At 44.3% G+C, this 14,817-nt stretch overlaps 1 protein-coding gene across 1 annotated transcript in view; it reads left to right on the top strand.

Annotated features, from left to right (window-relative positions):
• The window catches only part of Chn2 (chimerin 2), a 290,537-nt gene extending 277,627 nt beyond the window's left edge, over nt 1-12,910 (top strand). The window contains exons 9-13 of the mRNA XM_057770551.1: nt 3,677-3,850; nt 5,960-6,037; nt 7,667-7,804; nt 9,656-9,761; nt 11,726-12,910. Coding sequence (XP_057626534.1) covers nt 3,677-3,850; nt 5,960-6,037; nt 7,667-7,804; nt 9,656-9,761; nt 11,726-11,897 — 668 coding nt within the window. The 3' untranslated portion in view covers nt 11,898-12,910. The remainder of the gene's footprint in view (nt 1-3,676; nt 3,851-5,959; nt 6,038-7,666; nt 7,805-9,655; nt 9,762-11,725) is intronic.
• The last annotated feature ends 1,907 nt before the right edge of the window (nt 12,911-14,817 follow it).

The following is a 14,817-nucleotide window of genomic DNA, read 5'->3' as shown; positions in this document are numbered from 1 at the left end:
ACTTACATAAAGTGCCACCTTGTTGAGTGGGAAGCAACCTTCAGAGCTAGGGACTGTGCTTAGATGAGCTCAGAAGTCTAGCTTGTCTGAACGTAAGTTCATACAATGAGAAGTCACCAAACAAGTACACTTCCTTAAAATGTACCTGCCTCCCCAAATGGGCCACAGCCCTTAAGAGAAATTGATTTAATAGATTCTAATGAAACTGCATAGATTTCAAAAATCCATTTTATTATATATCTTTCCTATCCTATTTTAGTTTAGCAGACAGGACATAAAAAAGAACAGTGGTGGTGAGTGCCATGAGTATTTGCCACAAACACTAGCCCCAACATCACCATATCCTGCTCCCTCACCAGCAGAGCCAAAGGAAGATATGGTTATCTCCTACTAAATGAAAAAGAGATGGAGTCTTACAGGCGACAGCTAGTTGTGGTGAAACATCCGTTTAAAAGCAGCAGCAGTCCAGAGCCCACATCCAGTTCTTTGCCATCGAGTTGATAGTGAAATTATGTCCATTAAATAATTTAAGATTTAAATTTAAAAGTAATTTAACTGTTTTACTTCATCCTTTCATAATTTCATACAGTTCAAAGTAGTTTGAACCCTGGGTCTAGTTTCCCGTCTAGAACTGTATGCGAACCCCACCTGCAAATGTCGTGGGACGCATCTTCTTTAAGAGACACTGAACAAAATGTGAAGGGCTGCCAAACCAGCATCTTAGCTGGGCTTCCCCGCTCACCCTGCCATGCTTTTCCTGGCACACACTGGCGCTGAGAGCAAGAACAGCTGCCTCTGGTGTTGACTGGAATACCACAGATTCTGTGGCTGCTTGCCTCCTTCCTAGGACATGATGAATAGAATCAGCTGATGACTCCCACTGAGGGGTGCCTCTTTCCCTGGTACCCATTTAGTTCATGGGATCACGTATCCTCCACCTTCCTTTCTGCCTGGAAGGTGCTTTCTTAGCGTCCCTTCTATAGGCACAGCCACCCCATGTCAGTGCCTAACTGCTGTGTGAGGAATTCTAGCTTCCTGTCCTGAGTCCTGAGGCAGGTGGCAACCTCTCCAGAATGTTCTGCTGAACACAGAACAGACCTGCAAGGCTTCACAGGCATCCCACAGCTCCAGGCCTGAGTGCGGGGATCCACCATGTGAATTACTCTGCGCTTGTTAGTTAGGGCTGTCAGATTATATGTACCAAAATATCCCTTGTCACAGATATTATCCAGTTTCTGCAGGAAATTGGTCCAAAGTCAATATTATGGAAACAGGATTCTGGACTCCAGTTAGCTGTAATCAGCGACTTTCTCTAGGGTGGAAGGGGTCTGAGATTTTTTTGTTTGTTTCTGTTTCTATTTTGTTTGAAAGGAAACATAACATAAGGTTATAGTGTAAGTTGTCTCCAGTGGTTACTTTTGATCTAATATTTCCCCGAAGAGCAGGAAGACTAGACACTGGCCATGGATAGTCAAGGGAGTCCCCACAGGCCTCGGTTCTCCACAATGTAGTTTTTTTTAATGGTCCAGATTTTAAATTTGCTTTAAGCATCCTAATTTTCATAGGATCCGTGTTCTATATAAATAAATAAGCTAAATGTCTTAAAGCTTGTAAGAAAATTAAGCACAGAATTGCCACGTAATCCTAACATTTAAAGGCAGTGTCTGCAACAGACACTTGCAGGCCCATGCTTAGAGCAGCATTATTCATCGTGGATGAAAGATGGATAGAACCCAACCCCACTGACGGACGGACAGGTAACACCGCATAGGCACACAATGGAGTGTTCATCGGTCTTAGAAAAGACAGGAAAGCCAAGCAACGTGCAAAGGAATGCAGCTGTTAGAATCTAGGTAGGACTCCACTGGCTGTCACTGCCAGTGAGTGAGTCTAGGGTGCGTGGGTGTGGGTGTGTGTGTGGTTACTGTTTGGTGGGCATCAGGTTGGAGTGCTGCCGGAACACACAGGCTTTCATAGCAGGTGGCGGCAGTAGCTATACGACAGTGGTTTTAATGCCACTTAACTCTGTACTTTAAAATGCAGAAGCAGCTGGATATCTGTGAGATAGAGGCCAGCCCGGCCTATGTCGCAAGGTCTAGGCCAGTCAGTGATACACAGTGAGACCTTTTCTGCAATAAATAAACAAATGGATATAGTTAAGTTAAATGATTATTAAATTATTTAAAATAAAATTTAATTTAAAAAAATTAAATATAAATAAATTATAATTCAATGGTTAAAATTGTAAATATATCTTATGTCTATTCTGCTACAATTTAACAAAAATAAAATTTTAATTGATGTCTGTAAGATGCAATAAAATTCCCTAACGGAAGAACAGTCGGGCAGGCCCCATGTCTCCTCTCCGTGTATCTGCATGCTTTATTCTCACAGTACTGGCCCGTGCCAGATGGGAGGCACTAGCCTCTGTTTGACCTTCATGATCCTCCGGTGCTGGTGTAATCCCCACCTTCTAAACGAAGATCCCAGGAAGAAAACCAGTTCTAGCTAGCTCAGTCCAAATTTAAATTTACACCCGCTCAGTAGCTCCATCAAAATGAAACTGACTTGTACGTGGATTTAGTTGAATTTCACATTCTGATTAAGCTAAGACGGTTAGAACTTTTCCTTTGAAAGGGAGAGCAGAGAACCGAGCCCAGGACTATTACCTGGGAATCAACGTTGGTGACTGCACAGGCATCAGCACATGTCAGACCTCTGCTGTGGTTAACACTATTCTTATAAGCAACTGGCCACAATATTCATTACTGTGCATGCACAATACCGTATACGTATAGAAATACCATTTTTATACCTAGGAGAAACAATGAGAAGACATTTTTAGTGCCGAGAACATTCACAGTGAGCAACTTGGTCATTAAACTTTCATTTTTCCAGAAGGCAAACTGTGTCATGTAATTGTGGAGAAAGTTCGTCGGTGGATACCAGCTGCTAACAAGGCTTTTAATTTGTGCATTGAACTTAAAAGCACCTTTGCAGCTTTGGCTCTGGATATAAGCCTTATAAATAATTACTGTAATCATCATATTACAAGCCCTTGTCGTCAAATATCGGCTCTTGGGTACTGGACCGGACGGAGTACAGGGCAGCATCACTTCCACTCTGTCGCAGTACAGCAAGCAGAAAAGAAATGGCTCATTCCAGCTTCCAGCAAGAAGGATGGAAAACTCCAGGCTGGACTTCTGGAAGGGCAGGGTGCAAATCAAAGAGCAGACAGTCCTGCAGACAGAGTTATTATGTATCTTACAAAAGAGCATCCTGGATTTAAAGGCATGGCCTAGAATGAGCCTCCGTACCCTTAATGAGCCAAGACTAACGTTGAGAATCTATGCCCCAAAGCTCACTGTGGACTCCCCAGGAACCCCAGTCTAAAGAGAAAAGGCATGTTAGCACCCTGACCATCTCAGTAAGGTGTTCTGCTCTTTGGGTCTATAAAGCAGAGGCAGTTATAAGGGCAGTTCAGTCATATAAAACTTCATAGTCAGGATGAATCTTGTGCTCATCTAGTGGGAAGTACCATCTTCTGATGGGATGAATATGCCAGGAAAGATCACCGAACCCTTGGGTACTGTAATATGTACTTTGGCAGCATATAATTTGTCCTGGGATTTGACAAAAGGACCCAACGAGGCTAATGTTGCTTCTTTGTTCACAGATTGTGGGTTAAATGTACACAAACAGTGTTCCAAGCATGTCCCCAATGACTGCCAGCCTGATCTCAAGAGGATCAAGAAAGTGTACTGTTGTGACCTCACCACACTTGTAAAAGCTCACAATACTCAGAGACCCATGGTAGTAGACATCTGTATTCGGGAAATTGAAGCGAGAGGTTTGTAAAATACTATCATTATATTATTATATTATACTTACTATATTACATTGATTTTCATTTTCATTGAGGAAACCGACTCACTTTACTGCCCCTGTTACGACAGACTTTTACACACACACAAACACACATACAGCGAAATATACTTAGCCAACCAATATCATTAGTTTCCTATAGAAGTCATGCAAGTCCACATTCTGCAAATGTTCACTGAGCATTTAAATACGTCCTAGATATTGATGATATGAAAGTCTCCGTTCTCAACCTCAAGGTGGTAGATTGGAGAATCAGAGGGACAGATAAACACAACACTGTATCCAAAGCAGCACAGGTCACAGAGAAGGATGTCTTCACCCTATCCGGGTTCTTTCAACAAGGACTTTGCTCCCTTTTTGGAAATCCTTCCTCTTCTGTAAAGTGAGTGAAATCAGTTGTATCCCAGAAGATGGTGCTGAGGATCAAAACAAGTCTACCCATATGAGGGACCTGTCCAGTGCCCAGCATCCAGGAGCACAGGGTGTGCTGGTTCCTTCCACTCTTCCTGCGTGACCAGCTGTGATAGTTACAGCTGTCATTGCTGTAACAATACCAGACAGCAACAACTGGAGAAAGGAAGCATTTATTGGGCTCACACTTTGAGAGTACAGTTCATCACAGGAAGGCATAGCAGGAGAAATAAGGGGGTGACTGGTCACATTGTATCTACAGTAAACAAAACAAAACAAAAGATGAGTGGTCACTACAATGGATGTTGTTTGGAAACCAAGTGTTCCGTTAGAGTAGGAAGATAAGAAAACAAATCCTGGAAGGCTGGCGGGCAGCCTCTGCTGCTCTTCCAACCCCAGCCCATCTCTCAGGTCAGCCTCCAGTCATCAGCTTCTAGATGTCCTCCCTAGATGTCCTCTCCCCTCTATAAGCAGGACTGTACGTCCAACCACTGTGTCCTGTAAACGGCTGTGACCAACCTCTTTGGCAATGCCTGTACCCAACCGGAACAGAGTGACACCCAGGTTTTGTCTTGCGGGTCACTTCAGTGGCAGTTTCATCAGTGGGTGCTGAACACAGAGATGAGCTGAGCACGTCTGCCATGAGCTGGTAGAGCTAAAATTAAGCAAGCATGCCTGCCGCCAGAGAGCAGAGCTAGGATTCAACATGGCTGCCGTGAGGGAGCCGAGTTTCCTGAGATTGCACATGCCTCCCGTGGTCCCAGGAAAAGAGCAGAGTCACCCATCCCTTGCATTCAGTACAGACTCTCACATATGGCAGATATTACAATATTACATATGCCTTGAAAGTAAAACTTGAAACCCAGGAATGTACGTTAGTTATCAAGAGCTGGACAGAATATATAGTTCATTCCTTTTTGCTGTAGCTCAGTTTTGACACCAGTTCAATTTTATATATGGAGTCTGATCCTCTAATCCTTCTGCTACTTGGATCTTATATGTCACCCACTGGGTAGGAGAGCAAGCTAAGTTTTATCATGTCTTTAACACATCAGTATACTCAAGAAGGCAAAATATATTCTCTTTCTTAAAGTGATTAAGTTTTCAAACTATTAAATGGACTTTAACTTTACCATATCTATTTATATGATTAGCTATCTGAAGACAGAACAATAATGCTTGATTTCAAGCATGCTTGGTAGGTTAGCATACTGTCTCTCTTATGATCAAACACAAGAGGCTAAACAATTTAGTTTTCTCCAAGGGTAGCTATGTACAGTACACCACATGGCTGAATGAGATGCCAGGGAGAAAGCCAAGCTCTGCTTGCATTGGTGAAATAGGTATGAGAAAGTCTGATGACCAAAGGTAGTTAGGGAGAATCTTAGAACTCGGCTCACTGTGCACCTAGGCAGGAGGAAGACCCAGCCTCCACTGAGAAGCCCATCTCCAACAAGCAGATGAAGACAGACTCAAGTGAAGTTTGGTAGGAAAAATCCAGGTTCTTAGGCAACAGAGCAGGATGCACCGATCAGATTACTAACCAAATCTGCTCAGTTACTGCCAGCACTCAGTGCGGGTAGAAAATCAGAGTGGCTCTTTAGGTGCTGTGGACAGCAAAATTAAAGTCCCCCCATCTCTCCTGCTCTCCCTTGCCCTGCAGGATTGAAGTCAGAAGGGATTTACAGAGTCTCTGGGTTCACAGAACACATAGAAGATGTCAAGATGGCATTTGACAGAGGTGAGTGTGAACTGTCTTTAATGCTACCTGACTTATCCTGGACCATCAGTGAAGCAACGAGAGCTCACTAACAGCAGAAGTGGGGTCTGGGAACTACTGAGAGTCTTTCTTCAGAAATAGGAAGAACCGTGCTTTAACATTCTCTGGGAGAAGTGTTTCTGTAGACAGGTAACCCCAGAAGGAAGAATGTGAGAAAGATTTGAGTGGAAAGCCTGTCCGCAGATCATCACAGAATGCTGTCTGCATCCTTATTTCAGGGTCTTACTGAGAGCTTTTCTCTCAGGATTCCAGAGAAGGGAGCTGGGGATGAAAGCATAGGTTCAGGAGATAAGTTCTTTGTTCTTTAGGGACACACACTGTCCAGGAGCCTTGGCTCTAACCATCATATTGTTCAATAGTCTGTTATATCTGCTGTGCACTTAATGCCTTGGTTTGTGCTTTTAGTTATTTATGGCTTCTTTAAAAACTTAGAACCATTTGCTAAGGCATTTATGGTTTTAATTCTCCATATACAGCAGGTTAATACTCTCTATACAATTGAACAATATTTTTCCAAAAATAAATCTCATGACCTGTGTTAGGTGAAATAGATTGATACTAATAGTAAAAATTTAGAGTTAAAAAAATGACTTAAGGACCAGCAAGATGGCTCAGTGAGTACTTGCCACCAAGCCTTACAACCAGTGTTCAGTACTCTACACCCACAAGATGGAGGAGATAAGCGACTCCTTCAGGTTGTCCTCTGTCTGCTGTGTGTGTGCCATGACACAGATAGGCCCCCTAAAAATAAATGTAATTTTTAAAAACATATATAATGCTTCAGAGTGCTGGAAAGATGGCTTAGCAGGCAAGAGCACTTGGTGAGCGAGCATGAGGATCTGAGTGCAAATCTCCAGAACCCACGTAAAGATGTAGGTATGGTCTCATGTGTGCCTGTAACCTCAGCACTGTGGGGTTGGAGATAGGAGGATAGCTCGGTCTTGGTGGCCACCACTGTCATTCCCGGTTCCATGTGTGCACACAAGAGACATGTACATATACTTTACACACATACCACATACATAGACACACACATATGCACACACAAATGCCTTGAGAATGATCACAACAATTAACAAGAAATGTCATTGTACCTGTGCTATGAGTAGGAAGGGTCAGATTTAAAGAAGCTTCAGTGAGTCTGAAACCAAAGATATCATCTTCTAGTCCAAGGCCAAAAAATACTGGCAAAGACAACATAGAGGTTAGAAAAAGATTATCTGGCCACAGAATAATGGGTTTCCTTATGGCATTTCATGCATGTGGACTGTCGTATGTCACTTCATACTAGAGTGTTGCTCTGTCATGAATAGGTCTGCCTACAATAGGGAGTTACTGTGATCAATGTCTGTTTGCTCATTAGCAGGGACTGGAACCCAGAGAAGCTCTTGATCCACCCTGCTGTCCTCCCTCTTCACCACCATGCCACCCTCACAGGGGTCCTTTCTGTCACCCCAGGCTCCTGACATTAAGAGCTGAGAGTCTGGGACTTGCCAGAACACATTCAATGCTGGCTCTCCTTTCCTTGTACCTGCTTTGACTTTGTGAATTAAGATCTCATTGAGATTTGGACCATTCCCTCTTTTGCAGATGGTGAGAAGGCTGATATCTCTGCTAACATCTACCCAGACATAAACATCATCACCGGAGCCCTGAAACTGTACTTCAGAGACTTACCGATCCCTGTCATCACATATGACACCTATTCCAAATTTATAGAGGCAGCGAGTAAGTATGGAGAACTACAGGCCTCTTTCTCTCGGGAAAATTAAAGCTCAGAACTTTCCCAAGACTTTCGTGAGCACTGGCCCTGTCAGGTGAGGGCCCAGAAGTTCAGTGAATAGAAACCCAGGTGGCGCTCACCAGATGTCCCACATCCATATCCGTCTGGCTCTATAGGCAGAAGCTGAGAGCCAGACAGCTCTGCCTCTCATCGTTGCTCCCTGTGTCCTGGACACGAGCACAGGGAAAGCGATTCTAGCATTTTCTGAAGGTAAATTTCTGTAATTAAAAAAAAAAAATCAGTGTTCTCCAAGGAGGGACGTGTAAACTATTTCTGTCCATTGTGCAGAGTCACATTGTGTATCAGCTAAAACCACATCCAGGCTTTGCCTGTTCTTGTTGTTCAAAGTTAATAAAAGCAGCCAGGTTAGAACTGCAGAATCGTGGTGCTTAAGGAGCAGAGTCAGAAGGATCTGGAGATCAAAGCTAGCCTGGGTTATATAGCCAACAATTCCTCATCCAGTGTTGACCTGTCGGGTGCACTGTTCTTGGGAGAGGACAAGTAAAGGTTATGTCAAGAGAACGGGCCACACTTTGCCTGGTAACAGGTAGTAACAAAGCGGGAGGAATTTAGATGCTGAGATGCATGGGTGAGAAGCTGAGCCTTCTCTATGGAACTTTCTTTGACTTTGTGGGATATTAAATATCTTCAAAGGTTTTAGTATATATGTTAATGCCTGACAGGAGGAAGCAAGGGCATGTTGAGATCTGTCTTAGTTAGGGTTTCTATTGTTGTGAAGAGACACCATGACCGTGGCAACTCTTATAAAGGAAAAACATTTAATTGTGGTGAGTTGCTTACAGTTCAGAGGTTCAGTCCATTATCATCATGGTAGGAGCAGGCAGACAGTATTTGAGAGTCCTACATCTTGCAAGCAACAGGAAGTTGATTGACAAACTCGATGGTATTCTGAGTATAGGAGACCTCAAAGCCGGCCCTCACAGTGACACACTTCCTCCAACAGGGCCGCACCCACTCCAACAAAACCACACCTCCTAATAGTGCCACTCCCTGAGATTATGGGGGCTAAATATATCCTGTGGAAGCCAGTTACATTCAAACCACCACAAGATCCACGCACAGTGTACTTTCCAGTTGAACTGTGGTCCTGTCCATAGCAAGACCATTCCTTCCTGGGTTCTGGTGGTCTGAGATAGAGAAGGTTCTAGCAGCAGAGTGTTTCTGTCCCAGGATAAGAGAAGGGCTTTCCTTGAGTGCCTGCCAATACCTATCAGTGGCCCCAAGTTCACACACTCTTCCTTCTATTGTTAACGTGCCTAGTATCTGCTTCCTAGCCTGGGCTGCACATGAGGTTAACCCTTGCCATGCCTTTGTGAATGTGCCTTTATTGATGGCATTGTTGATTGGCTCATCTGCCAATGTCCTTCAGCTGAAAAATGTATTTGGAGGCATGGGAAGGAAAGAGCCATTGGACAACTTCAAGGGCACACTACCACACAATACAGAAATTAGAGCTTTGGTAGATTTAACAAGTTCAGGACTCAGAAGTGCATCAGAAACTGTGTATATGCTACCAGAATTAGGAATCCTATAGTACTCTTGCTCCCTGGATGGTGAGCACAAAAGCCACTTACTTCACAGATGTTGATTTAAACATACGGTGCTCAACCTCAGCTCTTTCTGGAATGAGACGAGACACAAAGAAGCTGAGTGAAAGAGTATATGAGAATGTATGAATTTGTCAGGTGCCCCATTTGCAAAAATGACAAAGCAGACTTCTCAGTGCCCTTCTGGACTGCTGGTGTCTAACATGGTTGATTTTGTGTTCTTTATAGAAATCTCCAATGCGGACGAGAGGCTGGAAGCCGTCCATGAGGTCCTGATGCTGCTGCCTCCTGCCCACTATGAGACCCTGCGATACCTGATGATCCACCTCAAAAAGTAGGCCAACATCTCCATGCCTGACATCCCCGATCTACCCAGGGTGGGAAGGCATTAGGGCACTCCACTGAAAGTACACAGAGCAGCTCTTAGTGTGGTACGGATTCTAGAAACTGGGACTGGAGATGCCCAAGGAATGCAGCTCTGTTCCCTTTAAAGGTGCCTCTGTATCCTCCAGAGAGGAAGGCTAACACCTTTTCCCACTGCCAAGTCTAGCTGTCATCATGAGATATAGCCTTGGCTCCCTCTGGACCACCACTTCTGTGTGCTGCCCTGGGGACATACTCCCAGGAGACTGTACCTCAGTGATGCTGATTTCTTAGTCACAGATAATTTTTAAGCACTGCTGTCCCCTCCAAAAAAGCAAAGGTTTCACTTTGTAGTGCTGGTCTCTGCTTAATCACAACTGATTCTTCAGTCCCAGGTGACCAGAACCCCAATTCCAACTACTCTATGGACAGCCCTGAGGCAGTCTTTGCTTCCTTCTGAAACTTCACGGGCCAGGCCTCCATGTCTGCACTGTTCTCAGCGTTCTTATCTCCCAAGAGCACACAGAGCACCCATTAGACTCTCAGCACTGATGACTTTCCCAGTCCAAAGTTCCAAACACTCCACAGACCTCAGAAAAACAGCATGGTCAGGTCTCTTACGACAGCCATCCTCTCTCGGGTACTCACTTCTGTCCTTGGTAGGTTGCTGTTGCTGTGATAAAGACCATGACCAAAAGTAATGAGGGGAGAAAAGGGTTTATGTGGCTAACATTTCCATGTCATCGTCCATCACTGAGGGAAGTCAGGGCAGGAACCTGGAGGTAGGAGCTGATGCAGAGGCCATAGAGGAACTCCGCTTACTGGTTTGTTCTACATGGCACCCTCGTGCTATTTACCATTATTTACTGATGCAATGGAGGAACCCCTGCCCAGGAATGGTACCATCCACAGCAGGATGGGCCCTCCCATGTCAATCATCAATCAAGAAAATGCCACATAGGCCAATCTGATGGAGACCGTTTCTCAGTTGGGGTCCCTCTTCCCAGAGTGAAGAGCGGCCTCTCTCCTGCTTGTTTTTTTGAGCTCTGCAACATGAAAACGATTCAAACTGAGTTGACCAAAAATAACATTAAGTGGCTAATTTGAATCTGCTTCAAAGAAACAGAGAGCAAGGAATTGTTTCTCTGCAAAACCTAAACACGTTTTTAACACAGTATGTTCTGTTTTGTAGAACCTACTCCTTTTTATCTATGATGAACACTCTTAAAAGAGTAAATTCCTGAAAGCAAGAACCTAGAAAATCATCATTCATTCCACAAAGAAACCAGTGAAGCAACTTTAGGACTTAGATTTCTTCTTTAAAACCTCTTTGGTTCTTTTCTGGATGCTGGTCCAACAATAATGACTGCTCTGTACCTCATCCTCTGGGAACTAGGCATAATAAACAATTGCCCTCCAGTCTGGCCACGTTCCAGCCATTCTCCTGCTCTGTGACAATAGCCAGGGTCTTCCTAAACACGCAGCAGCCTGTTCTACAAACAGTCTTTCCCCTGTGGTACCAATCCACAGTCAGCCCCCTCTCCGGCATGCAGACCAGTACGAAGTGGTGACAAAAAGCAGACTTCCCGATGAGGAAGGTACCAAGGGTCAGCTAGCGACCTCCTGCCCCTTCAAACTGTCGCCTAAATAACACTTGCACACCCTTCTTCAAGAAGGACAGGTTTCCAGTCCTTAAACTGTGTTCTCAGTAGATCCTAGTAAGTCATTTAGTTCTACTGACTGAAGGCAGGATCAATAACTTAAAAAGGAAAACAAATCAAAAAATTATCTTTAAAAGATGCCTTCCTGCCATTCTTGGTCTCCACTTGCTTTCGCATCCTCCTGAGACCCAGAGATGGTCTCAGACCTCAAATGCATAGCTAGTATGTCAGTCCTTCTGCCAATCTGCCTGAAGCTTCTGTGCTTGCCTTGCAGGGTTACCATGAATGAAAAGGACAATTTAATGAATGCAGAAAATCTGGGAATTGTGTTCGGGCCCACGCTGATGAGACCCCCTGAGGACAGTACTCTGACCACCCTCCATGACATGCGGTACCAAAAGCTGATCGTACAGATTTTAATAGAAAACGAAGACGTTCTGTTCTAATCTATCAGGGAAATGAGCTGGTAACGCTAACGGAATAAAAACATTTCTTACACTTGATTTGTTTTTCAAACAAGTGGTAGGATTTCCCGGACCACAGTGGACTACAGTGTTGGGGACTGTGTCTCCCTCCTCCACGTGAGAGCAAGGGTGAGGGTAGGAAACCCCTTACCTTGGGTCTTTTGCCGTGCCTCGTATATATGTCTGTTTTGCTGGAAGAGTGATTAATAAATCTTTCTTTAACTTATTAAAAAAAAGTAGATCTTTAAACATCAGTCTTACCATTAATAAAAGGGAACTTAATTCATAAAGGTACTTGGTACAGTATACATTTTCCACCTTCAAAAAAAAAGACAATTCTATATGTTAAGTGTTAAATGAAACCTATATTGTAAAATGTATTTTATTTTAGCTGCAAGAATGTTACTTTATTTTAGCAAATAGAACTCAATGCAGTGCATTGGTTATGGCCCTGTCCCTTGTCCCCCCTTTTCTTGCTGTGATGCCTGGTGAACGTTGACCGTGAATGCAGTATCACCTTGACATACCTCTGTCCTGATTCGTGCTTCGATAAAAGTTCGCCGCTCCCCCATGCCCGTGCTTTCCACAGCCCATGCTCCTCAGCACTAGCTTTCTGCTGTGAGGTAGTGTATGTTCATAGTGACTCTAGCGTGGTCTTGAGCATCCACAAGTTTCCTTTCTGTAAGCATTGTGTGACTCCCCAAAGGGTGTTAAGGAATTGGTTATGGCCTCTCCATATCTCTAGGGTGTGTCCTACAACATGCGGAGTGTGTCTTGTCACACAGAGTGACCTGAGAACATTTGGATGCCCCTGGGCCCCACCGCAAGTTGGCACTTTCCCTCTCCTCCGCTGGGCCCTTCGAGTTCATGTCAATGGGAAATGGAAGTTCTTTGCCACGTTTCTACATTTGATGACTCACGAACCTACAGAATCTTTGTTGTCTTGTTCCTTACTTTTCTTTTTATAATAAACCTATTATTAAGTTATGGAAAAAATAATTTTGGGTTTTGTTGTTTTTTTTTTTAACCAAATGTGTTTCCATCATAAAAAGTTGTTCTATGGGGAAGATAATTTAACACGATTTTATTTTATTACTAGAGACCCCTCCTATTGGCTATATTTATCTTAGCATGAGTTTTTCACATCAAGATCTCTATATTTGTAACTTAGGCAAAATATTTTAAAACAACAAAAATTGTAAATCTAGATTTTTTTAAAAAAAAAAAACAACCAGTTGTGGTGTCTTTCTCTTGATTGTCTGAGATGCCCCATGTACTGGCATATCTTGCTTGCAATGCCCAGAAGAAAATTGCCATGTTAAGGTGATGGAGACAATGACTCATGTACTGACCTGTGTTGTTTGGAGCACCTAGGAGAGGATTGCTGTATTAAGGTGATGGAGGCTGCAGAGGCACAGGCAGAATCTAGGCACCTGGGGCTCACTTTGACCTGCTCGCTGCTGTCAGCATTCCTCCCAAATGTACAGATTTGTTTGTTGTGGCTTCTATGCTTCTTGATGCTGTCAAAAATAATCTGGAAATGGTTTTATTTTGTGAAGTGAGCAATACTTTGTAATTTACGACAGTGTAAACTGAAGGGAAAAGCATTCTGCGTATTAAATGCTCTGTCCATCATTTTGGAGAGGTATCTTGACAGGGGAATCTGTCTCACCAAACTACAAGTTAAAGGAGAAGCCCCTCAAAGAATCCCCACCTCATCTGAGCCACCCTGAAGGGTTTACAGCTCACCTGGGTGACCCCAAAGCGACCTGTTCCTCCGTGCACTTCCTCCTGGGCAGCCTGCTGGGAGGGAAAGGCTCTTCACTTCTGGAAGACACATTGCACCAATGCCCCCTCCCCGTTACATAACGATAGAAGTTTTGAGAAAATGACGCCAGGACCTGAACAAAGGACAAGGATTTAGGAGTCGGAAAGACCCGTGTTGATTCTAGACTGACTGGCCTGGTGCTGGATCTGACTGGCGGAAGCAGGGGGCAGGGTGCAGAAGAGGGAGACTGGGGATGAGTTGGTGCCTCTGGAAATGTGGCCATAACGTTCAGATTGTGACTTTGTAAAGGACTGTGTGGCCCAAAGTAACAAGGTAAGTATTTCTCATTATGGCTTATGAGGCTTAGGGGAAGGTATCACATGGGAGTTGGGAAGAAAGAAACAGAGAAGAATTTGTCCTAGGTTAAGGGGAAGTCCCAGCAACATTCAGGGGTGTTGGGACATGGCTCAGTAATGTGCTGTGAGGATGTTCACTCTTTCTCGAAGGGATCCTAGCACCTGATCCTCACACCCTGACTTTAATCTATAGCCTGCTCACCACACCTGTCACCCAACCACCTGGCAGCTTGGTTCAGCTCCACCTACCTGGCTCCACATTCCTACCAACAACAAAGAAGAAGCAAATGATTCATGGGAGGTAGGATGGGCAGGGTGAGTGGGAGAAGACAGCAGTGAGGTGGGAGGGGCCAATGCCCCCCCCCATCACTGTGAACAGATAGACAGCAGTGAGGTGGGAGGGGCCACTGCCCCCCCATCACTGTAAATGGATAGACAGCAGTGAGGTGGGAGGGGCCACTGCCCCCCCATCACTGTGAACGGATAGACAGCAGTGAGGTGGGAGGGGCTGCTGCCCCCCCCCATCACTGTGAACGGATTTTCAGAGCCCTGGTCTTGACTGTGGGTTGGGCCTGGTGTGAAAGTTAAGGATGACAGCTTAGGACAGCCAAGGAAAGGGACGTGAGGCTGCATTGGAGGCTGAGAGAGTGTCAGGAAGAAAGGCTGTCTGGGCTATCCTCACTCCACTGAAAACCAATGTGAGTGGCGTATACAATCCAACCTCTGTCCAAATCTAATTTATAGATGTTCTTTAGTTTTTAAAATGTAACATGTATTA

This window comes from Chionomys nivalis, chromosome 1 (assembly GCF_950005125.1).
Source record: "Chionomys nivalis chromosome 1, mChiNiv1.1, whole genome shotgun sequence".
In the NCBI taxonomy this organism is placed as follows: Eukaryota; Metazoa; Chordata; class Mammalia; order Rodentia; family Cricetidae; genus Chionomys; species Chionomys nivalis.
The sequence above is the reverse complement of the archived record's forward strand: the minus strand, read 5'-3'. Positions and strand labels throughout refer to the sequence as shown.